At 38.0% G+C, this 25,383-nt stretch overlaps 1 protein-coding gene and 1 non-coding gene across 35 annotated transcripts in view; both read left to right on the top strand.

Annotated features, from left to right (window-relative positions):
- Nucleotides 1-23,607, top strand: part of PTPN13 (protein tyrosine phosphatase non-receptor type 13) — a 209,702-nt gene extending 186,095 nt beyond the window's left edge. For 33 of the 34 annotated variants that reach the window (XM_081581525.1, XM_081581496.1, XM_081581480.1 and 30 more), the window contains 11 exons: nucleotides 247-340; nucleotides 1,057-1,194; nucleotides 1,291-1,379; nucleotides 9,795-9,850; nucleotides 12,665-12,768; nucleotides 14,260-14,408; nucleotides 15,046-15,136; nucleotides 17,638-17,975; nucleotides 19,770-19,985; nucleotides 21,021-21,083; nucleotides 22,935-23,607. In XM_081581525.1, coding sequence (XP_081437651.1) covers nucleotides 247-340; nucleotides 1,057-1,194; nucleotides 1,291-1,379; nucleotides 9,795-9,850; nucleotides 12,665-12,768; nucleotides 14,260-14,408; nucleotides 15,046-15,136; nucleotides 17,638-17,975; nucleotides 19,770-19,985; nucleotides 21,021-21,083; nucleotides 22,935-23,030 — 1,434 coding nt within the window. In that variant the 3' untranslated portion in view covers nucleotides 23,031-23,607. Of the gene's footprint in view, nucleotides 1-246; nucleotides 341-1,056; nucleotides 1,195-1,290; nucleotides 1,380-9,794; nucleotides 9,851-12,664; nucleotides 12,769-14,259; nucleotides 14,409-15,045; nucleotides 15,137-17,637; nucleotides 17,980-19,769; nucleotides 19,986-21,020; nucleotides 21,084-22,934 lie in introns of all 34 variants that reach the window. The other variant, XM_081581412.1, reaches the window with a different exon arrangement.
- Nucleotides 16,583-16,689, top strand: LOC145521559 (U6 spliceosomal RNA). Its single transcript, XR_014065487.1, has one exon. It is a non-coding gene; the product is annotated as a U6 spliceosomal RNA (small nuclear RNA).
- Nucleotides 23,608-25,383: the final 1,776 nt, after the last annotated feature.

Below are 25,383 nucleotides of genomic sequence, written 5' to 3'. Positions count from 1 at the left end.
AAGTTGATTTAGTGGCGTTTAGTGTTTCTAGACATATTTGATGATGGAAAGGCCCATCCCCTTTGCATATATCGTTGCACTGGTATTTCCTAGAAGCACTGATGAAATGTGGGGAGATAGAAGAAGGATTTTCTACTGAGAAAGATGGAGAGAAGGACATGGAGGGGCGATGTGCAGGCTCTACGTAATCCTGGAAGTTAGTAAAATAGTAAACTAATGATTTGCTTTGCTTTTTTTATTCTTTAGGTTAATGGAGACGAAATCATTGAAATTTTGTACCCTGAAGGAAAATGTTCTACTTATCAGACGAAGGAATCAGCAAACCTGATTCTGTACAAAGGTAGTTTTCCAAATCAGACATCCAATTAACTCTAAGTAATAATTCAAGTTTTAAAGAAATATTGGTAGCCTTTCTTATTTGCCTTACATGCTCCTGTTTACAAGGAAAGATTGTTGTTCAAAGAAATAAAAGAATAGCATAAAATTAATATTATTAGCTGTACTACTGTACAAATTTCCAGTATTCATTCTCATCTCTAAGATTAAAAAAATTTTTAATTGCTTGAAGAGAGAGCAGTTTTATTTGATAATGTTTCTTGTATTCTTTGAAGCAGCAATTCACAAGCTACCTAATAACTGAGAAATTTTTTCTTAAAGATGTTTGAGCTGCCCTATTATTATATATTATATATCCATAATCTTTGTCACATCTTTAGTTGAACCTCTTTAGTTTCTTTTATAAATTAATAGTTTAGGACTAGTTTAGGGAAATAAAACATTGAATTGTTAATGTTTATGAAAAGCTGTATCACACACATTGATTTTGGTTTATTCAGTTGACCATTTGTGTGGCCTTTTGTCTTAAGAGTCAGAATCGTTCTGGAAGTAAAAAATGCCTGGGTCTCCTCAGTGTAAACTGCTTTCCCTGTCATTGCTGCTTTTTCAGAGTAAATGCTTAAAATTTGAAGTACCTGGCATGTTATATGTGCCACATGGTCTCTTTCTCCTATCAATATTTTTTAAAGTAAAACCCCATGTCGCTTACTGTGTTTCAAGAATCTGATGGACAAGAAGATGAGAACTATGATGATCCTCAAGAAGCTGAAGTTATCCAGTCTCTGCTGGATGTTGTGGATGAGGAAGCTCAGAATCTTTTAAACCAAAATAATGCAGCAGGAGATGCCGGTGTTCCAGGTAGATGAACCAGAATGAGTAAGTTGGTACCCCAAAGGATACCAGAAGGCCTCTACAGAGCATTTTAATTCCTCTTGGCCCATTTCTCTTGCCCAGGTGCATTGAAAGCCAATGGGAAGTTATCTGAAGAGAGAGCAGAAGATACATACTGTGATGGTTCACCTTTGCCTGAAGATTTCACAGAGGTAAGGATAATACCTAGGTAGACACTCAGTGATGCTGTATCTTGTTAGAATTCTCTGATAAGGTCTTACTTCTCTCAGCCTACCAGTTTCCCTTCTAAATATTAGAGATAATATCCTGATGGCTGGTTAGTAACCTCAGTCAGAGTTAGAACTGATATCTTTTACTCATTTTGGAGAAAGAACTTACCTTTAAATCATTTAACCTCTTTTGGTGAAGGTTTCCATTGAGGAAAAAGGTGCTCGAAAATCTTGATTTTTTTTTTTTTTTTTGGTATCTTTATTATTGTTGCACTAAATAAGTATTGGTAATTCCAAGATCCCATTCCAGTTAATTCCTAACCTAGGTAGAAAATTTGATTTTTATCCTTGAATGCTTGTTTTCTTCTGTCTTTCTTGAATTCTTGGTCTTAATTATCATGAAAGCATATTTTTTTCAGTTATTCCATGGCTTTTGCTGTGATTGGCCTGCAATTTCAGTTGAGACATGTTTTAGTAGATTTGGGCAGCTGACTCATTCACAATACATTAGATTAGTTGGATCCAAACTAGTAAAAATAAGCTGTCCAAGAATTAGTGTTCAACATATATAAATTTGTTAAAATCTTTAAGAAAATAAAACTCAAAAGTTGGAATCATCTTAGATTCATTTTCTTGTTGCATTTGAGAGTCATCCCATGCCAAACAATTACATCTAGAATGAATAAACAACAGGTTCCTAATGTGTAGCACAGGGAATTATTTTCAATATCGTGTAACCATACTGGAAAAGAAATGTTTCAAACAAAAAGTCATTCCATTCCAGAGAAAGTATTACTATTCAAATTTCCTTAAGCCAAAAGAAGAAAAAGACAGAGAAAGAAACAATTTTCAAAATGTAATGATAAACTTATTTAAGACTAAGGCTTCATATCTTCTGGGATATTGAGCTGACTAAGAAAAAAGCATGAAATAGTGGGTAAATAATATGTTGTTGTTCAGTCGCTCAGTTGTGTCTGACTCTTTGCAACCCCATGGACTGTAGCATGCCAGGCTTTCCTGTCCTTCACTGTCTCCCAGAGCTTGCTCAAATTCATGTCCATTGAGTGGATGATGCCATCCATCCAACCATCTCATCCTATGTTACCTCCTTCTCCTCCTGCCTTCAATCTTTCCCAGCATCAAGGTCTTTTCCAATGAGTTGGCTCTCCGCATTGGGTAGCCAGAGTATTGGAGCTTCAGCATCAGTCCTTCCAATGAATATTCAGGGTTGATTTCCTTTAGGATTGGCTGATTTGATCTCCTTGCAGTCCAAGGGACTCTCAAGAGTCTTCTCCAGCACCACAATTTGAAAGCATCAATTCTTCAGTGCTTGGCCTTCTTTATGGTCCAACTCTCGCATCCATACATGACTACTGGAAAAGCCATAGCTTTGACCATACAGACCTTTGTCGGCAAAGTGATGTCTCTGCTTTTTAATACACTGTCTAGATTTGTTGATAGTTTTTCTTCCAAGGTGCAAGCGTCTTTTAATTTCATGGCTGCAGTCACCATCTGCAGTGATTTTGGAGCCCAAGAAAAAAAAAGTCTTTCACAGTTGCAGTTGTTTCCCCATCTATTTGCCATGAAGTAATGGAACTGGATGCCATGATCTTCATTTTTTGAATGTTAAGTTTTAAGCCAGCTTTTTCACTCTCCTCTTTCACCTTCATCAAGAGGCTCTTTAGTTCCTCTTCTCTTTCTGCCATAAGGGTGGTGTCGTCTGCATATTGAGGTTATTGGTATTTCTCCTGGCAGTCTTGATTCCAGCTTGTGCTTCACCCATCCTGGCATTTCACATGATGTACTCTGCATGAAAGTTAAATAAGCAGGGTGACAATATACAGCCTTGACATACTCTTTCCCAATTTGGAACCAGTCCATTGTTCCATGTCCAGTTCTAACTTGCTTCTTGACCTGCATACAGATTTCTCAGGAGGCAGGTCAGGTGGTCTGGTATTCCCATCTCTTGAAGAATTTTCCAGTTTGTTTTGATCCACACAGGCAAAGGCTTTAGCATAGACAAAATAGTACGTAAGCCTGCTCAAACTAGGCATCACTGTGTCTATATGAATCTGATCTTGCTTATTGTTTGAGGATAATTTCCCTCACAGGTCTTCTTAATCTTCCTAGCGAGCATCTTCAAAATTGTCAAAACCAAGCTGCTTTGGGTTCTTATCATGTATGTACCCACACACAGTCTCATATACACTTGATTGTTTTCATTAAAAACTTACAAATAATTAATGTGTGTAAATAAAAGGAAGCGTTTATCTGTTTGGTATGTATTTCCTAACCTTAAAAAAATGACTACACAAATACTGAATAGCTCACAATATATCATGCTGTAGTGTTTTTTACGTAAGATGCTATTCTTTTGTACTGTCAAAAGATTAATAATTATAGCAATAAGCTCTTTGTGAAAGGTTTTCTGAATCTTTTAAATCATGCTGACTTTAATCATATTTTATTAATAATACTATTTAAAATACGCCTTGCGATGTATGTTCTGAAGTCTGTTAACTAAGGCCATAATGATACATCTCTCTAGACAGCATATTAAAAAGCAGAGACATTACTGACAAAGCTCCATATAGTCAAAGTTATGGTTTTCCAGTAGTCATGTATGGATGTGAGAGTTGGACCATAAGGAAGGCTGAACACTGAAGATGTTTTCAAATTGTGGCGCTAGAGAAGATTCTTAAGAGTCCCTTCGACTGCAAGGAGATCCAACCAGTCAATTCCAAAAGAAATCAACCCTGAATATTCATTGGAAGGACTGATGCTGAAGCTGAAGCTCTACTACTTTGGCCACCTGATGCAAAGAAATGACTCATTGGAAAAGACCCTGATGCTGGGAAACATTGAGGGCAGGAGGAGAAGGCGGCAACAGAAGATGAGATGGTTGGATGGCTTTACTGAATCAATGGCCTTGAGTTTGAGCAAACTCTGGGAAATAGTGAAGGACAGGGGAGCCTGGCATAGTGCAGTCTATGGGGTCCCAAAGAGTCGAACACCAGTTAGTGATTGAACAAAAACAACCCTTGCCTACAACTGTCTCTCCCTGTCCCCCATCCACAGTTCCACTTTCAGAGGTTTCAGTTACCCACAGGCAACTTCAGTTAGAAAATGTTAAACGGAAAATTCCAGAAATAAACAATTCATAAATTTTAAACTGTATACCATTTTAAGTAGTGAGATGAAAATTTGCACATTCTTGCTCCATCCCACCCATAACACAAATCATCACTTTGTCCATAAGTCAGTTAGTAGCCATCTTGGTTATTGGAGCAACCATTGCAGCATCGAAGTGTGTAATGTAACTTATTTGTGTTTCTATAACTTATTACACTTAACAATGGCCCTTAAGTGCCAGAGTAGTGATGCTGGCAGTTTGAATTCACCCAAGAGAAGCCATAAGTGCTTCCTTGAAGTGAAAAGATGAAAGTTCCCTACTTCATAAAGGAAAAAAAAAACCTTTGCTGAGGTTAGTTTTACAGTACAAACAAATCTGTGAAATTGTGAAGAAGAAAAAAGAAATTTATGCTAGTTCTGTTGTTGCACTTCAGACTGCAAATGTTATGGCCACAGTGCATGAAAAGTGCTTAGTTAAGATGGAAAAAGCATTCAGTTTGTGAGTGGAAGACATGAACAGAAGACAGCGTTGAGTACTGTCCGTGGTTTCCATTATTCACTGAGTGTTTGGACAAATCCCGCTCAAATAAGGGGGGATTACTGTGACTCTTAGTAAAGTACTTCAGCCAGTGTCTTTGTCTTATTTATGAATGAAGGAATGAATGCCAGTCATAGGCGTTATTGTAAATTATCATCTAATGTGTCAAAACCCTTCACTTCAGCTGTTGCTGAACTTGTTTGATTATTTGGGGGATAACAGGGTTAGAGGGGACGTCAGGGCTTCTGTCAATTTTTGTGTGTACAATCTAGCGGTCAGTTTGGGAGATGTACGCGTGCAGGTGGCTCAGAGGTAAAGAATCCGCCTGCCAGTGCAGGAGACACAGGGGATGCAGGTTCAATCCCTGGGTCAGGAAGATTCCCTGGAGGAGGAAATGCCAACCTACTCTAGTATTCTTGCTGAGATAATCCCATGGACAGAGGAACCTGGAGGGCTATAGTCCATGGGGTCGCTCAGTCAGACACGACTGAGCCGGCACACACGCACACACAAACATACATAGGTGAACTTTGCAAAATTAGTGAGAAATCGGTTAATACAAGTATCAATATAGTGTATGTCAAGCTGGGCTTTATCTAGTTATTTTAATGTTGATAACACTTTACTCTTATAAAAGGCTTTATACTTTGCAAAATTATTGCACACATCGTAGATTCCTAGATCAGGATTATAGTGGGGAATAAGAAATCCAAATGACTTTACTGGGAAATACAAGTTTTAGACCAGACTAAAATTATCAACTCTGAAAAACAGATAAGATCTAAGAAGCTTTGTTTTTTTCAGTTGTCAGTGCATTAAAAACAACCTACTCTTTTTTTTCCTCCATAGAAGTTCTGTGTTTCCCTCAGATCAATTGAAAATGATATCAGAGTAACTTAATTATAGATACTTTTTAACTCTACAATGTCTATAACTAACAGAACAAATAAACATGGAATTACAAGTTGTGATAAAGTCTATGAAGTTCAAAAAAGAAAGTGCTTGAAAAGAGAATAACCAAGGAGAACTGTGTTTAGCCTGGGTGGTAGGAAACATCCTCAGAAGATAAAGACGCTTGCATTAGTAAGGAAACAGTGAAAACCGACGAGTGACTGTGAAGAGCTCAAGAAAGGCCCATCAGTTTAAAGTCTAGTTATTAAAGGCGAGAGTAAAACCAGATGGATTGTAGAGGTAGACAGAGGCCAGATAATGCAGAGTCTTCAAATGAAAGGAATTTCCCTTTTACGATAATTTGTTCTAATGAAGATTGAGATGTAAGATTAACCATGTGAAAAATGCCACTTGGCATCTTTTTCTGAGTGTAGCAAAATGCTTCTTCAAGACTTGGGTCTCTAGGACTCGGCTAAACTATGAGCTAATTAATTTGTGTTCCCTAGAGAGACACCCCTTACTTTAAAACTAAAAGGGCGAATGTGGTATCACTTATGTGTGCGATCTGAAGTATGATACAAGTGAACTTACTTACAAAATAGAAACAGATTCATAGATAAAGAAAACAAACTTATGGTTACCAAAGGAGAAAGGGGTTGGAAGTTGGGATTACTTAGTTTAAGATGGACAGATACTGACTTTTATGTATAGAATAAATAACAACAAAGACCTACTATATAGCACAAGGAACTATATTCAGTATCATGTAATAAACTATAATGGAAAATAATATGTAAAAGTATAGTTTTGTATGTGTTTGTAGATACATATACATTTATATGTATATAACTGAATCACTTTGTTGTACACCAAAAACTAACACAACATTGTAAATCAACTGTACTTCAATTTTAAAAATATTTTTTAATAAATAAATGGGCAAGATAATTTTAACACATTGGAAATTTTAGATTTTAAACTTGTTCGGTTGCTCAATCGTGTCTGACTCTGCAGCTGCATGGACTGCAGCATGCCAGGCTCCTCTGTCCTCCACTGCCTCCTAGAGTTTGCTCAAACTCATGTCCGTTTAGTTAGTGATGCCATCCAATGATCTCATCCTCTCTCATCCCCTTCTCCTCCTGCCTTCAGTCTTTGCCAGCATCAGGTTGTTTTCCAGTGAGTCCGCTCTTCCGTCAGGTGGACAAAGTATTGGAGCTTCAACTTCAGCATCAGTCCCTCTAATGAATATTCAGGGTTGATTTCCTTTAGGATTGACTAGTTGGATCTCCTTGCAGCCCAAGGGACTCTCAAGAGGCTTCTCCAGGACCACAACATGAAAGCATCAGTTCTTCGACACTTAGCTTTTTTTTTATGGTCCAACTGTTACATCTGTACATGACTGCTGGAAAAACCATAGCTTTGACTATATAGACCTTTGTCGGCAAAATGATGTCTCTGCTTTTTAATATACTGCCTAGGTTTGTCATAGCTTCCCATCCATGGAGCAAGCATCTTTTAATTTCATGGCTACCGTCACTATCTACAGTGATTTTGGAGCCCAAGAAAATAAAGTCTGTCACTGTTTCCACTCTTTCCCGTTCTATTTGCCATGAAGTGAACTTAGTTTTTTGAATTTTCAGTTTCAAGTCAGCTTTTCACTCCTCTTTCACCCTCATCAAGAGGCTCTCTGGTTCCTCTTTATTTTCTGCCATTAGAGTGGTATCATCTGCATATCTGAGGTTGTTGCTATTTCTCCGGGCAATCTTGATTCTAATTGTAATCCATCCATCCTGGCATTTCTCATGATGTGCTCTGCATATAAGTTAAATAAACAGGGTGGCAATATACAGCTTTGACATACTGCTTTCCCAATTTGGAACCAGTCCATTGTTCCATGTCCGGTTCTAACTGTTGCTTCTTGACCCACATACAGGTTTCTCAGTAGACAGATAAAGTGATCTGGGATTCCCATCTCTTCAAGAATTTTCCTCAGTTTGTTTTGATCCACACAGTCAAAGGCTTTCACGTAGTCAATGAAGCAGAAGTAGGCGTTTTTCTGGAATTCTCTTGCTTTCTCTGTGATCCAAAATGTTGGCAATTTGATCTCTGGCTCTCTGCCTTTCCAATCCAGCTTGTACATCTGGAAGAGGTCAGTTCACATACTGCTGAAGCAGCCTAGCTTGAAGGATTTTAAGTATAACCTTACTAGCATGTGAAATGAGCACAATAGTACAGTAGTTTTAACGTTCTTTGGCATTGCCCTTGTTTGGGATTGGAATGAAAACTCACCTTTTCTAGTCCCGTGGCCACTGCTGAGTTTTCCATATTTGCTGAGTATTGAGTACAGCACTTAAACAGCATCATCTTTCAGAATTTTAAATAGCTCAACTGAAATTCCATCACCTCCACTAGCTTTATTCATAATAATGCTTCCTAAGGCCCACTTGGCTTCACACTCCAAGATGTCTGGGTCTAGGTGAGTGATCACACCATCGTGATTATCTGGGTCGTTAAGGTCTTTTTTGTATAGTTCTTCTGTGTATTCTTACCGTCTCTTCTTAATCTCTTCTGCTTCTGTTAGGTCCTTACCGTTTCTGTCCTTTATCGTGTCCATCCTTGCATGAAATGTTCCCTTGATGTCTCCAGTTTTCTTGAGAGATCGCTAGTCTTTCCTGAATTTGATTGTTTTCCTCTATTTCTTTGTTTTGTTCATTTAAGAATACCTTCTTATCTCTCCTTGCTATTCTCTAGAACTCTGCATTCAGTTGGTTATATCTTTCCTTTTCTCCCTTGCCTTTCACTTCTCTTCTTTCCTAAGCTATTTGTAAAGCCTCCTTAGACAACCACTTTGCCTTCTTGCATTTCTTTCATTAGGATAGTTTTGGTCAGTGTTTAAAAACATGTCACAAGTGCACATGTAAACAATCATTACTTCAGATTTTCCTTTTTCTTTTTCCGAACCTCTTGTCAGACTTTATTTTTTTGGGCTCCAAAATCACTGCTGATGGTGATTGCAGCCATGAAATTAAAAGATGCTTACCCCTTGGAAGGAAGGTTATGACCAACCTTGATAGCATATTTAAAATCAGAGACATTACTTTGCCAACAAAGGTCTGACTAGTCAAGGCTATGGTCTTGCCAGTGGTCATGTATGGATGTGAGAGTTGGACGGTGAAGAAAGCTGAGCACCGAAGAATTGATGCTTTTGAACTGTGGTGTTGGAGAAGATTCTTGAGAGTCCCTTGGACTGCAAGGAGATCCAACCAGTCCATCCTAAAGGAGATCAGTCCTGGGTGTTTATTGGAAGGACTGATATTGAAGCTGAAACTCCAATACTTTGGCCACCTCATGCGAAGACTTGACTCATTGGAAAAGACCCTAATTCTGGGAAGGATTGGGGGCAGGAGGAGAAGGGGACGACAGAGGATGAGTTGGTTAGATGGCATCACTGACTCGATAGACATGGATTTGGGTAAACTCCGGGAGTTGGTGAAGGACAGGGAGGCCTGGCGTGCTGCGATTCATGGGGTCACAAAGAGTCGGACACAACTGAGCGACTGAACTGAACGGAATTGTACATACATATCCCCTGTATAAGAAATGAAAAATCAAAATGAATGTGAAGATGGGTAAATGGAACCAGCAATAATTCTTGAGCCACTGTGGATGCCTCAGCCACTGTTTGGCACGTATTAACTGAATGCCATGTTTTCTTTTAAATGAGGATGAACGATAACAGTAAACATTAGAAATAATTAATAGGAAAAAGCTAGACATTATATAAGATATCTTTTTTAACAGTAGACTATTTTGATATTGATTTCTCTTTATTGTAGTCTACCAAAATGAATGGCTGTGAAGAACATTGTGAAGGAAAAGGTAAAAGTGAAAGGTAAGAAAATAATTTTTCAAGTATCTATAACAGTTTCATTCTTTAGAAGCACTCTGAAGATTTCCATTTAGATGTTGATTTTTAAGTTAATTTATCTTCTCCTATAAAATGAGACTTGTTGAGTAAATTATGAAACTACAGTTGAAAATTTTGAATGTTTTAAAAATGTTGCTACAAGGCGGTTCTAGTGACTTGTGACAATGTGTTTATTATAACACTGCTCAAAAAAAATGCAATATATTCTCTCCACCATCAGAAAGAATTCAAGAAGGGTCTACAAGAAGATACAGTGATAATAGTATCTTCTCCTGGTATAATTATAGGCAACTTATTTTTCTACTTCTCTATTTTTCTATACCTCACAAATTTCATTCTTTAATAAAACCATAGCAGGTAAGAAAATAAAATAAGTAAAATAAAACCATAGCAGGTAAGAAACATTTTAAACCCCCGCGAATGTTTTTCCTGTTGAAAACAGTTTCTAATGTAAGATTATTTTTGTAACACCAAATGATGTATCAGGAAAAGTTATATATATTGTTGGCCAGCAAAGTGGTTGTATGTGAATTTTGCTTCGTGTTAAATGATAACCAAGCAGTCGAAGGGAGTTATTTGTAAATTGACAGTGAATTTTTCGGTAAGTAAAGTTAGTGCATGCTGTCACTTCAGTGGTGTCCAGCTCTTTGCGACCCTATTAATGTAGAAATGCATGGTTTTATACTTAAAAGATTAGCAAATATCTGGCCCAACTATCAGTATTTATAAGACATAGGCTTTTCCCTGTTTAGCAGGGGAGGGGGAAGAATAAATTATATATAATTTCTTCAAGTGGCAACTGAAAACATTATTAACACATAGATTTTTTTAACATGTTCCCAATTCTTGGAAACACTTTTGAAATTTTAACATCTCTGAAATCATGAAGGGTTATAAAATTATAGTCATTGATATTATTTCTTTCTTAATGTAAACTAAGTAATAGTGTGTCTTATAATGATAAGTGTCATGTGTTCAAAGAACTGTGGTATTGATACATTCCCTTCAGCCTAGCAATTTTATTTCTAAGAATTGGTCCCTGTAAGAATATTCATTGCAACATTGTTTATAGTAGTAAAAAGCCATAGTAAACACAGAATAAATTAGGATGTACTCATACAATGAAATACTAAGCAACTGTTCAAAAGAATGAGAAAAAAGGGAGGATCCTGATGGGAGGAGCTGCAAAACATATCCTTCCAGACAACATGAACTTACTGGAAGACCAGAGAGACCTCATGGATGCAGAGCTTGCAAATTATATGTTAATTGTGACTTACAATTAGCCAGAGGAGAGGAAAGCGTCCACTATAAAAGCAGCATAGTTGCTGTCCTGTTATGATGTTTCAGGAGCATTAGTACATGTCCTGCCTAAATGGTATATACAGTGCCATCAGACAAATGTATTCTGCTTTGTTCCCCCTGAGCATCAGAAAGTGAAAAAATGTATTCTGGCCTTTGTGTTATCCTTTGTCATCTCACCTTATCACTAAACACTGTTCTACATAGCTTCTCTTTTCTAGCCACCTATTTTACCGAGGAGATGGCTTCTGCTGTGTACCCCTAGAATAATGAGAACTTGTGCTGAATTTTATTACATTAAGTGAATACCTAAATACAGGACTGTAGCCCTAGTGGGCTATAGTCCATGGGGTCACAAAGAGTCAGACGTGACTGAGCACATGCATCCATACACACACACAGTATCTTTATGCTGAGGACTTCCCTGGTGGCCCAGTGGTAAAGAATCCGCCTTTCAAGAAGGAGATGGAGATTCGATCCTTCAGTTGGGAAGATCCCCTGGAGGAGGAAATGGCAACCCACTCTAGTATTCTTGCCTGGGAAACCCCATGAGTCTGGCGGGCTAAAAGAGTTGGACAGGACTTAGTGACTAAACAGCAGCACATACAGGAGTGTCCACTTAGCATCCTTTTGTAGCAAAAGATTGTCCATCAATTGGGACTTCTGTAATTAAAGAATCATTTTATTTACATAATTGTAATCACTGGTACACAATGAAGGGTGGAAACAAACCATCCCCTCTCCATCCCCAAGAGGACTCCTTCAACCAAAGACTTGGGGTTTATTTAAGGACAAAATGTAAACTATATTAAACAATCTGGCTGTCAGCCTTAGCACCATCTTTTGAGAAACCTCTGTGCCATGAGTGTGAAGTGAAGGGAGAAGCAAATGGGCAGGCTGAAAAACAAAAGAAGAAAGGTGAGGCAGAGGTCCAGGTAAACTTGTGCACCCCTGGGAGCCACAGAAACAAGGGGAGCCAGGGGCCAGGGATGCTGGTACAGATTGTTGGACTGCCTGCCGACCGTCTAGAACTTGTCTCAGTGGATCTGGGACATCTATAGCCGTTCTGATTGCCTTGACCACCTTTGAGAGACCCACCTTGCTCATATCAAAGTGGTCCCTTTTGGTCCTTTGCCCTGGACCTGTGATATTATGGACTAATTCTCTTCTCAGTTGTGGCTGAATGTAATCTGTACAATAAAATCATCTCTTTTGCTGTCTTAGCTGAAGAAAGAAAAAACCTGTACCTCAGTTTAATTCATATCTACCTATAAATTTTAGCAATTATGGATTTGAGGATTTTTTTAACCATATAATCCATTTTTAAATAGATTAAAAACAGATTATTTTTAATTATTAAAATTATTAAATACAGTAATAACTGTGGTGGAAATGTGTGGTTCAAGGACATAGTATTTAAATTTATTTTGGTGAGAGAACTGAAGAAAATATTATAAATGTGGTTTTTTGTCATAGTTTAATTCAAAAGTCAGAAGAAAAGAAGACTGAGGATGATGAAATAACATGGGGAAGTGAGGAGTTGCCAATAGAAACAACAGACCACGAAGATTCCAATAAAGGCAAGAAATTTATTAGCAGCTTTTAATCAAAAACAATAGAAAAAATGTGTTTGAAAATGTTTTTGGAATATATAGATATGTTATTTCACCATAGGTCTGCATTATTAGGTTCTATACATAAAGTTAAATCACATACACAAACATCAACATGCATTTATATGGCCAGAGTTTTTGCAGTGGCTTGGAATAAAACATGTAAATACATGTATAGACACACAGAAACAAAAACAAAATTTTGCCATCTTGGAATAAGGAGTCAAGGAGCACATTTTATTTACATCAAAGTAGGAAGAACAGCTCAAAGACAGGAAAATTTTTAAGAGCAAAAATCAATTGGTCTGTCCTCACTATTACTGCCTCTTTGTTTTAATCTGAGCTATCAGAGAAATGAAGTTCCATCCAGTGTTAAATTTCTCTTTTCTCACGTAAGGAAATGTTGTACTAATATAATGAAACAACATGGTTTTATAATTTGAAGTCATTGTTGAAAGAAACTAAAGAAATTGAATTAATACTTTTTTGATTTAGGTAGATTGTTGGTATCAAAGGAAATGCTCAAATCCTGTAGCCCAGGTTCATCCCTCCAGCCTTTGAGCTCCTGTTGCATTCACACTCAGTCCTGTAAAAGTTCACAGTTATTTCGTATGATTGAATTTTGTATTCACAGCTTCACCCCAGACAGACGGTAAGCGCCTTTAGTATCCCCCTGCAGTGCCTGGAATTACTGCTGCTTGCATAGTAGCTGCATCATCAAAATCCTCCTATCAACTGATTGATGTAATTAAAGCTACACTTGTGCAGACTATAGCAAGAAGTCTCTCCTACATTTTTTCCCAGATAACAGTTGTCTTCTGTTATCAGCAATTTCCATAGACAGTGCAGATACTAAATTAGACACACACCACTTCCTTAGACACAGATATCACTTGTTTGATAAACTTCTAAAGACCCTAAGGATTTCATTTGCATGGAGAAAACTATCAAATGCCAGAGATAGTGGCACCGAGTACCACGGGTGGGTAGAGAGAGGAGAAATCAGTGTTTCCAGGGCAGTGTTCCCTTGTAAGGAATTTCTGAAGCATCCCTTCTTCATTTTTCCTCCATGTGCTTGGAAGCCAATTTAAACGCAAAGTAAAAACAGGACTAAATACATTTTTATCAAGTAAATGGTGCCATTTGAATCCAGAGAAACAGAAACAATTTAAACTCCTTTAGAAACTTTTAAGTAATTGAGAGTCAAGAGCCCTTAAGAACTCTGAACATTCAGCAAGGAGTTCCCTTGAAAGTTAGGTACCAGGATCTTGCTATGACCAGGATTTCCCTTGGTTGATTGTAGATATCTGCCTACCTGTTAATTCTATTGCCTTATTAATTCCAATACTCTCACTTTTGTAAAAACCAGATGAGGTAAGGATAAGTTCAAATTAGTTCTCTTATGGCTAAGTCAGTTCTGGGGGAATTTTTTTTAATTAACTGGTGTCTTCTTTTTAGAGCATCCCTTTCTGACAAATGAGGAACTCACCACACTCCCCATCGTCAAAGTGCTTCCCTCCGGGAAATACACTGGTGCCAAGCTGAAGTCAGTCATTCGAATGTTGCGGGGTTTACTCGATCAAGGAATCCCATCTAAGGAGCTGGAGGTAAGGAGCTTCTGACAATGGTTCTTTCTCAGATGAAGTTTTATGCAAGGTTAAGAGGAATTCTGAAAAATTTGAAAATGTCTACTTCTTTACAACCTCCAACTATAAAAGCACCATCTTGTCATTTCTAGTGTGCTCAGTCACTCAGTCGTGTCTGACTCTTTGTGACCCCATGGACTGTAACCCTTCCAGGCTCCTCTGTCCGTGGGATTTTCCAGGCAAGAATATTGGAGTAGGTTGCCATTCAATTCTAGCAGTAAATTAATTTTTCTGATTAGAATCCTAATAGAATAATTTAAAGGAACCTCTTTAGACATTTTGGAGCTTGATAAATCTCCTTGAAGAATATCCTCTTATGTTAAGATGAAGAGTTTTTTTAAAAAGCCAAGTATAAATTCTAACCATCCACTAAACTTCATAGTTAATATACTATAGATGTGATGCATCATTTGCAACAGTTTATTGATTTAGTATTGAGATTTTAGGCTGATTTGTATTAACAGGACATAACTATTTCTAAACAAAGTTTGCCCTAATTAATAATCAGTTTTGCTGCCTGTGCATTTAAAGCATTTGCAGTCATTACAATGAATTACTGTTTATGGCAACAAATTTAATTTCTATTTTTGCTTAACAGAATCTTCAAGAATTAAAACCTTTGGATCAATGTCTAATTGGACAGACAAAGGAAAACAGAAGGAAGAACCGATATAAAAATATACTGCCCTGTAAGTTCCAATTTGGTTTCAAATCAAATGTATGTTTAATATAATTTAAACCAGTTTAAAACTTACGTGCTAGTTTATCACTCACCTAAGTGTGCACACACACACAGACATACATCCAGAGATTTACATCAGTAACAAATAAATTTATATACATAGTGTGAACTCTTTTAAAAGTTTCTATGTATTCTGAAAATTGCTTAGGGGAATCTTAAATGTATCCTAAGACATTCATGAATTTTTAAGGTCTTTCTAAAAATATTAAATGGCTTCTGGATAAGCAATTTCTTAGTTCATGTGTCATAGTCAGAGCTATACATTCCACATTTTGAGCACAGAGAAATGTCTGTGGTCCATAACAGTTGTGTATGTGCATGTGGCCGCTGGTACCACCAAGTTGCATTGTCCTTTGAATTCTTTCAGATACCACATGGGAAAACTGTCGATCCTTTTTACCCATCCCATTTCACCAAGCAACATGTGACTTTTTAAAAATATGTATGAATATGTGTATATAACTAAAAAGCTAATATCTAGCAACTTCTTATAATAATCATGAGTCATATTTACATATATTGGCACATTATATCACATGACACATTGACCTTATCTTTGCCAAGAAGTCATAACTTCAAAGATAAATAACAGAACCAATAATGACAAACATGCAATAAAAATAACACAATTGAATTTTTTCAATCAGGGTAGAAGATACAAAATTCATTTAGAAAAACCTCCTTTTAAGAATTGAATTTCATATAAATCAAATGCATTTCAATAAAATTGATTTTAAAAAGGATTGAATCTTAGACAAGATTTTGTTTGTTTATTTACTTTTGACTGCACTGGGTCTCTGTTGCTATGCACGGGCTTTCTCGAGTTAGGCAAGCGGGGGCTACTCTGTGGTTGCAGAGTGTGTGGTGACTTCTCTTGTTGTGGAGCACGGGTTCTAGGGCACTCGGGCTCAGTAGCTGTGGCGCAGGCTCAGTTGCTCCACAGCATGTGGGATCTTCCCGAACCAGGGATCGAACCCGTGTCCCCTGCCTTGGCAGGCAGATCCCTAACCATTGGGCCACCAAGGAAGTCCTTGGACAAGATTTTTTTAAATGGAATAAATAAAATAAAAATGGAATAGATCATGGTTTGACATAAAGTACATGATGATTATTTCAGGCAAATAAAAAAATGGCCAGACTAGTATCTCAAAGTAGAATGGGATAAGTCATAAATCAAGAATTACTGAGTGCATTTGTTTCTGTGGAACAAGAAACAGAAGTCAAGTAATAGAAGGGTAACTGACAGAGGATTTTGAAATCTTACTAAATGTCATAATTTGGCAATCACAGAAATAACCAGTTAAATTTATGAATATTTGAAATAGAAATTACTTGCAATGTATAAGTATTTTGTATGTACAAATTAATTCTCTTGGATAAGATGGCTTATATAGTGCTCACTTTGGCAGTACATATACTAAAATTGGAATGATACAGAGAAAATTAGCATGGCCCCTGTACAAGGATGACACGCAAATTCGTGAAGCATTCCATATTTTTAATGGAATGTAACTCAGCCATAAAAAGGAACTCATTTGAGTCAGTTCTAATGAGGTGGATGAACCTAGAACCTATTATACAGAGTGAAGTGAGTCAGAAAGAGAAAGATAAATACTGTATTCTAACATATATATGGAATCTAGAAAAATGATACTGAAGAATTTATTTACAGGGAAACAATGGAGAAACAGACATAGAGAATAGACTTATGGATGTGGGGAGAGGGGAGGAGAGGGTGAGATGTATAGAAAGAGTAACATGGAAACTACCATTACCATATGTAAAATAGACAGCCAATGGGAATTTGCTCTATGGCTCAGGAAACTCAAATAGGGGCTCTGTATCAACCTAGGGGGTGGGATGGGGAAGGAGATGGGAGGGAGTGCCGAAAGGGAAGGGATATAATGTATACCTGTGGCTGCTTCATGTTGAGATTTGACAGAAAACAGCAAAATTCTGTAAAGCAGTTATCCTTCAATAAAAAATAAATTAAAAAAAAAAAAGATGGCTTATATATATTTTTCACTGGGGAGCCTGCTTTGAAAATTTATATTTTGACTGTATGAAATTACAATGCCTGTAGAATGAAGTGACCTACCTTTTTATTTATAGCATTGGCTTATTATTTTGGCTGCTTACTTAAAGGAATATAATTAGATAAGCAAGCATTAATTGTGCCAATCATATTTGTAATAAGTACTTTAGTAGTTTCCCAGCTTGGGGGGAAACTCACTGAGTTACATCTTAAATATACCTGCAACATGAGGGAATTGTACAAAATGATTTCATTGTACTACACCTTGAAAACATGCCTTTATTAAAATATGTTTGTGATTTTATCTATGGTTTTGAGGAGAGTCTCATAATCTTTGACTCACCTAGTCTATGAGGCTCTTGTTTAAAAATGCATGATATAGATGACTGTGTATTGTGATGGGAAATTCACAGATGACGCTACCAGAGTGCCTCTTGGAGATGAAGGCGGATATATCAATGCCAGCTTCATCAAGATACCAGTAGGGAGAGAAGAGTTTGTCTACATTGCGTGCCAAGGACCTCTCCCCACAACCGTTGGAGATTTCTGGCAGATGATTTGGGAACAAAACTCCACAGTGATAGCCATGATGACCCAAGAAGTAGAAGGGGAAAAAATCAAATGCCAGCGCTATTGGCCCAACATCCTAGGCAAATCGACCATGGTCAGCGACAGACTTCGGCTGGCTCTTGTGAGAGTGCAGCAGCTGAAGGGCTTCGTAGTAAGGGCAATGACCCTGGAAGACATTCAGGTGCGTGGATTCAATCTTTCCATGATTACAGCAGTGTCTTTCTCGGAATAAAAGCTAATGATTGGAGTCCTATTTCAGTAGAACTAATTCCACCTATTATTTTTAATCTAATAGAAACTTTAATGTGACCCTCATCATGAATTCTGCCAGTTTCCTCCAGTATGTTGTTTAGTGACTCATGTCCAACTCTTTTGCAATCCCCTGGACTGTAGCCCGCCATACTCCTCTATCTGTGGGATTTCCCAGGCAGGAATACTGCAGAGGGTTGCCATTTCCTTCTCCAGGGGATCTTCCTAACCTAGGGATCAAACTCACATGCCCTGCACTGGCAGGTGGATTCTTTACCACTGAACCACCAGGGAAGCCCTTCCTCCAGTATATACTGTATTAAAATGAAAATGGGAATGCAGGACTTTTATAGAATCAACCATCATCCTTTGCTTGGTGTGATAGCACAGAACAGCTCAAAAACTATGTGCTAGAAACTCTTTTTTTTTTAAAGGTCAAACCTCTAAGTAGGCTTAATAAAACGTTTTTTAAAAAATCTCCACATAGAAAATAATCCCCTACAAAGACAACATATTTTAATATAGCAACAATTGTAGCATAAATGTTTGTTAATCAGGTAATTCTGATTGCTCCACCTAAGCACTGAACAAATTATCTTGAATTAGATAAACGGTTATACCTGAAGTTAAGCTTCTACTGTTTCTTCACCTCCACACACCCCCACATTTTTTCCTTCCTCCACCCAGTAATGCTAACTTGGTTTGAGTAATGTGTTTCCTACTGGAGTTTTAACTTTGTTAAAGAATAATTTTAGTTTCATAGAAACAAAGTTTATTGACTCAGTGTTGTTGGTGGCATGTAAACAGAACCTGAGAATTTCCTTCATGATTTCTAATTTGTGACTTTACAAAGATTATACCTCTGTATTCATTTACACCAGCCTACCCATTACTTGGGGGCTTCCCTGGTGCCTCAGATGGTAAAGAACCTGCCTGCAGTGTGGGAGACCCAGGTTCGATCCCTGGGTCGGGAAAATCCCCTGGAGAAGGGAATCACTATCCACTCCAGTTCAGTTCAGTCGCTCAGTCGTGTCCAACTCTGCGACTCCATGGACTGCAGCACGCCAGGCTTCCACTCCAGGAGGCTAGCACAATTGTTCGATATTTCTTAAATGACTTATTTAATCAACACATGTTTATAGAGCTTAGACTTTGTTATAGAATCTAGGGATTCAGAAGTTAATCATACAACCAAAGGAAATCGCTGACCTCATGGAAAGTAATTTCTAATGAGAAGATACTGATGTTGGTGCTGTGAGAAAGACACCATCACGGGGACATTGTGGGGCCGGACCACATCTGTAGGACTTTTAAGCCCCTGTAAAACCCCCTGCAATGACTGTGGCTTTTACCTGAGTGAATTTGAAAAGGGATCTTTTTTTTTTTAAGAAAGGTTGTTATTCATAACAAAACATAATTTGCTTTCGGGGTTTCTAAAAAGTAGTTTTTACCAATATTTAAAGCATGGATCTAGTAACCTTTTTAATTTTTCATTGGAGGATAATTGCTTTACAGTGTTGTATGGGTTTCTGCCATACAGCAATTTAGTAACCTCCTTTATAAAGGTCATCCATGTGTTGTCTGATGGAGTCTCTTTGTCTCTTCATTTTTACTTGGGTCTAATCCAATGGACAAGGCAAAATTTAAAAGGACAAAATAAGAAGAATTAGCTATATGTGAATGACATAGTACACGTTTATCTACTTATTCTGTTGTACAATTTCAGACAGGAGAGATACGACATATTTCTCATCTGAATTTCACTGCCTGGCCAGACCACGATACACCTTCCCAGCCAGATGACTTGCTGACTTTCATCTCCTACATGAGACACGTTCACAGATCGGGCCCAATCATCACACACTGCAGCGCGGGCATTGGACGTTCAGGGACCCTGATATGCATAGATGTGGTTCTAGGATTAATCAGTCAAGATCTTGAAGTGAGTACAGGCTACAAGGCTGAACAAGCATCTGACAGAAATAGCAATGGAATCTAATTTTTTTTTTAATAATGTATTGTGATCTCAGAATATTTTATTTATTAGTTTGTATGAATGACAGTTTTCTTACTACAGAGAATTGCATTTTAGTAAACTGTCAAAACTTCATAGGGCATAATCAAGAAGAAAAGAATACTCCAACTTATATTTGTTTTACTGGGGTTTTTTTAACCATGTGTTTAAAGCCCCTTATGTGGCATTGCATTTTTACTCTGTATAGTCTTTAGACTTGGGTAAGATAGTCATTGTTGTTATCACACTTTTAGGGACAGAAATATTGAAGCACTAAAAGTATATCTTTGAAATGAAAAAATTTATATTATTTTGTTATTGTTACCTATAGGTGGGAAACACATATTTTTTATACAAATTGATACTAAATTATCTATCTATAAATAATTACTCCTGATTTTTCAAATTACTACTAAATAAGCAAAGTTAATATGAGTATAATCTTACTTAAAACCTAAATTAGTATAAATAATACTTAAAATGTTATAATATCTTACTATACATAATATGTAACTAACCATTATCTCTTAAAGAATTTGCCAAGAACTGTACTATCTTGCTCTTCACACTCTCATGATGATTTAAGTAGGACAAAACAAAATAGTCTATTTCTCCCATGGGAATATAAAAAGATCAGGAAGTATTCTGAGCGGCAAAATATAGGAAAAATAGTTAATGGAGACACTAGAAATTAGTCATTCCAAAGGGAAGAGAATTCCTATTGGGGATTTTCTAATAGAATAAACTTCCTAATTCTTAGAAAGATCGTAAATAAAATTATCAAATGATAGCAAAGTCAGTTCACCAACTTTTTTACTTTGTCTGGAAGAGTTTCTCAAGACTGATAGAAGGGAAAGGAGATTGGGGTGAAGAAATCTGTAAAAGCCACTCCTTGGTGAATCTTTGGGGTTCAAAGTCAGCTATCATTTTTATATAACATACAGACACTGTTTCCTTTGGCAGTTTGACATCTCTGATTTAGTGCGCTGCATGAGACTACAGAGACACGGAATGGTTCAGACAGAGGTGAGTGTCGGCTCGTACCTTCTGATGAAGATTTTTGTGAAAGTATTTCTAGGGCTGTCCTTTTTCAATGTTGCCTTTTAGTTTAAAAAATAAGAAAGTGCAATACCAACAGTGAATAGATTACAGAGAATAGGATGGCATATTGGGGGCAATAATTTGAGGTGGAACAAAATAGCATGTAATTAGTGGCATTTCTTCCACAATTCCAACCTAAAAAAGAGAGAGAAGGTAATATTTTTGCTACAGATTTTTCCTGAGAGGGAATAGATTCAGCAACATTGACTTGAAGGCAGAAAGAGGGTCTGGAGTTCTTAGCTTGGAAAAGAGTTCGTTTATTCTCTGCTTTGGTCATTTTCATTTCTCTTACCTGAAGTCAAAAGATAGGTTGTATCACCCACTGACCTACAGACATGGGTCCTTCCCAGGGACTACATGACTTAGAGTGTCTGTCCGCTCTGCATAGTTCCACTATCCTTTTTGTTTATATTGAGAGTGGAATACATTGCACAATTCTGTATTCCGTGTCTTACATTCAACCCTATAACAATTTTTCCATATTTTCAAAATTGCTCAAACATCACTTCCAATAGTGGTGAAGCTATATATATCAGTATATATTCACACTATACATCTGGTCTTCCTCTCTCTTTCCTCTTTTTTTTTTGTCTGATGTGGAAGCTGTGTTCATATATCTATTAATTTATATTTCTCTACCCCCCAAAGAATATAAAAGTTTACTATTTTTAAAATTAAAACTTGTCACCTTTCATCTACCTTTTAAATTCAAATTAAGTCTCCTAAATATTAAGCTGATTCATAGTCTTTTTTTTTTTTTTAGGTAAAGAAAACATATAAAAAAAATAGTTCTTTAGATCCAGGAAGTTCAATTGTTCAGCAGATATTTATTAAGTGCCTACTATATGCCAGGCACTCTTCTAGGTGTTTGGAGCATGTCAGTGAATAAGATGAATAACAAAGATCTTCTGCCAGAATAAAAGATCTTCTAGTGGATGGTGATGAGCAAGGCAGATAATAAACCCATTAACTATACTCAGTTATGATGTAAGTTGTAAGATCTTTGAAAGTGGTAAGTGCTTTAGAAGGAAAAAGAGTGGAGTAGAGGATGAGTTGTGGCAGGTTGGGTGATATTTACATAGAGGGTACCACTGAGGATGCAACCCCTTGAGCAAAGATGTGAAGGACGTGAAGCAGGTGGTCATGTGGATGTCTGGGAGAAAGAACCCTTCAGGCAGACAGAACCACCTTCGAGGAGGTCCACGACAGGAGTGTGTCTTTGTGTTCAAGAGGAGTCACAACCCGTGTAGCTGAGGCAGAGGGAGCAGGAGGGGAGGTGTGAGAGGAGGTGATGGGGCCAGAGCTTGGGGCTTCTGTCTGAGAGAGATGGAGCCATCACAGGATTGTCAGTATGGAATGGCATGAGCTAACTCCCATCTTAAAGGACCACTCCGGCTGCTGTGCTAAAACAAGACGCAGTTTGGGAAGGAGGGTGCAGGGTTAGAAACCAGAGGACCGTCAGTATCACCAAAGCACAAAAAATAGAGGTCACCCACCCATCAGAGACCACTTCAGTTAGCACTCTCCCACCCACCCCCAAGGCTTCTTCCTTCCACATTTTGTCAGTTGGGTTTCTGTTTCTTGTCATTTTCATGACACTGCACAATTCTGTATCCTGCTTTTACTTTCAACTTATAACACAACTTTTTCCATATTTTCAGAATTACTCAAACATCACTTCCAACAGTGGTGAAGCTGTATATCATATATTCACACTATACAGCTAAAGTCTGCTCTCCCTGTCTCCTTTTTTTTTTTTTCTCTTTTTTTCTCTAGGATCAATATATCTTCTGCTATCAAGTCATCCTTTATGTCCTGACACGTCTTCAAGCTGAAGAAGAGCAAAAAGAGCAGCCCCAGCCTCTGAAATGACATGAGAAGAACAGCCTTCTGGATGTCTGTCCATTTCTTTGCTCTCTACTTAAAGGTCACAGGACAGCAAGTCCATAAAACCTCATTATGCTTATTCTCCTCTACCTTAGAGGGGCGTTCTTAATAACAGTAAATAATGGTGACATGCTGTATTTTTACAGCTGCTTCAACCTGTGATAAGTATCAGAGATTTTTTTAACACTAACTGAATAATGCAGATCTTAGGGATGATTAAGGCAGCATTTGATTATAGACATATCGAGTCTTTTTTTCACGCACCAATCTTGTTTATAGCAAAATTATTTTCCAGTATTTTTTTAAAAACTAGAGCTATTTTATAGGGGATACTTGAAGCCAGTATTTAAGCTTTAAATGACAGTAATATTGGCATAGAAGAAAAAAGGTAGCAAACGTTTACTATATCAGTTTCTAATGTTTACTATCTAGAACTTCCTGTAATATATTTATATACTTTTCCATGAAAATAGAGATACCAAATATGTTTGTAACTGCATCATGTTATACATCAGCTCACTTTGTAAATAAAAATACACCTTGAAACATGAACCAGCCAAAAGTGTGTGCAGACAAGTTTAACACTTTCAGTGTGCTGTTTTTTAACAACATCTAGGACCCTGTGAAGGCAGGAACTTCTGGACTCCAACTTCCCATCTCCCCATTTGGTCCCAGTCATACCAACCACAGAGACGGGGAGTACTGTTGGAACCCCTGGAGATCTTCTGCAGACTGATGTGACGGTCAGGTACTGACTAAGTGGATAAGTGGCTAAGAAATTCAATCTCCCTTCCTACCTCCTCCCCATAAGCCTAACTGATACCTGAATCCGAATTTTCAAGTCCTAGTTGTTGCAAAACTCAGACTATCTCGCCGACAAGGGGTACTGAAAGAAAATAGTATCATGCTTCCTGGGAGGTTGATATTGATTTGCCTGAAGGAAACAGCTTCCCAGGTGGCGCTAGTGGTAAAGAACCTGCCTGCCAGTGCAGGAGACGTAAGAAACTCAGGTTTGATCCCTGAGTTGGCAAGATCCCCCTGGAGGGACGGCATAGCAACCCACTCTAGTATTCTTGCCTGAAGAATCTCATGGACAGAGAAGCCTGCCGGGCTACAGTCCATAGGGTCGCGAAGAGTTAGACACGACTGAAGCAACTTAGCGTGCAGCACAAAGGAAAGAGATGGGCTTTGAAGAACCCTCTTCCGATTCTCAGTACCAAATGTGTTTCACTAACTCCTAGCTCTGAGAGCATTCCTCCACTCTGCCATGAGTGATGCCATCCCAAGACCCTGGAAACTGCTTGGTTCCTCCTCATAGGATTGACCAATTCTGAGCTAATTAACTGGATTGTCTGATCTTACCCAAGATCTACTGGGAACTAATCCTGAAGTTCAGTTCAGTTCAGTCACTCAGTCGTGTCCAACTCTTTGTGACCCCATGAATTGCAGCACGCCAGGCCTCCCTGTCCATCACCAACTCCCGGAGTCTACCCAAACCCATGTCCATCGAGTTGGTGATGCCATCCAACCATCTCATCCTCTGTCGTCCCCTTCTCCTCCCGCTCCCGATCCTACCCAGCATTAGGGTCTTTTCCAATGAGTCAACCCTTCGCATGAGGTGGCCAAAGTATTGGAGTTTCAGCTTCAACATCAGACCTTCCAATGAACACCCAGGATTGATCTCTTTTAGGATGGATTGATTGGATCTCCTTGCAGTCCAAGGGACTCTCAAGAGTCTTCTCCAACACCACAGTTCAAAAGCATCATTTTCTGTAATTTTAGTTTCAGTGTGGCAGACACACTGAAACTAAAATTACAGAAAACTAGCTAATCTGATCACATGGACCACAGCCTTGTCTATCTCAATGAAACTAAGCCATGCCGTGTGGGGCCACCCAAGACGGATGGGTCATGGTGGAGAGGTCTGACAGAATGTGGTCCACTGGAGAAGGGCATGGCAAACCACTTCAGTATTCTTGCTTTGAGAACCCCATGAACAGTATGAAAAGGCAAAAAGATAGGACACTGAAAGATGAACTCTCAAGGTCAGTAGGTGCCCAATATGCTAATGGAGATCAGTGGAGAAATAACTCCAGAAAGAATGATGGGATGGAGCCAAAGCAAAAACGATACCCAACTGTGGATGTGACTGGTGATAGAAGCAAGATTCGATGCTATAAAGAGCAATATTGCATAGGAACCTTGAATGTTAGGTCCATGAATCAAGGCAAATTGGAAGTGGTCAAACAGGAGATGGCAAGAGTGAACGTCGACATTCTAGGAATCAGCGAACTAAGATGGACTGGAATGGGTGAATTTAACTCAGATGACCATTATA

The sequence above is a fragment of the Giraffa tippelskirchi genome, chromosome 1 (genome assembly GCF_054371585.1).
Source record: "Giraffa tippelskirchi isolate mGirTip1 chromosome 1, T2T-mGirTip1v1.2.pri, whole genome shotgun sequence".
In the NCBI taxonomy this organism is placed as follows: Eukaryota; Metazoa; Chordata; class Mammalia; order Artiodactyla; family Giraffidae; genus Giraffa; species Giraffa tippelskirchi.
The sequence above is the reverse complement of the archived record's forward strand: the minus strand, read 5'-3'. Positions and strand labels throughout refer to the sequence as shown.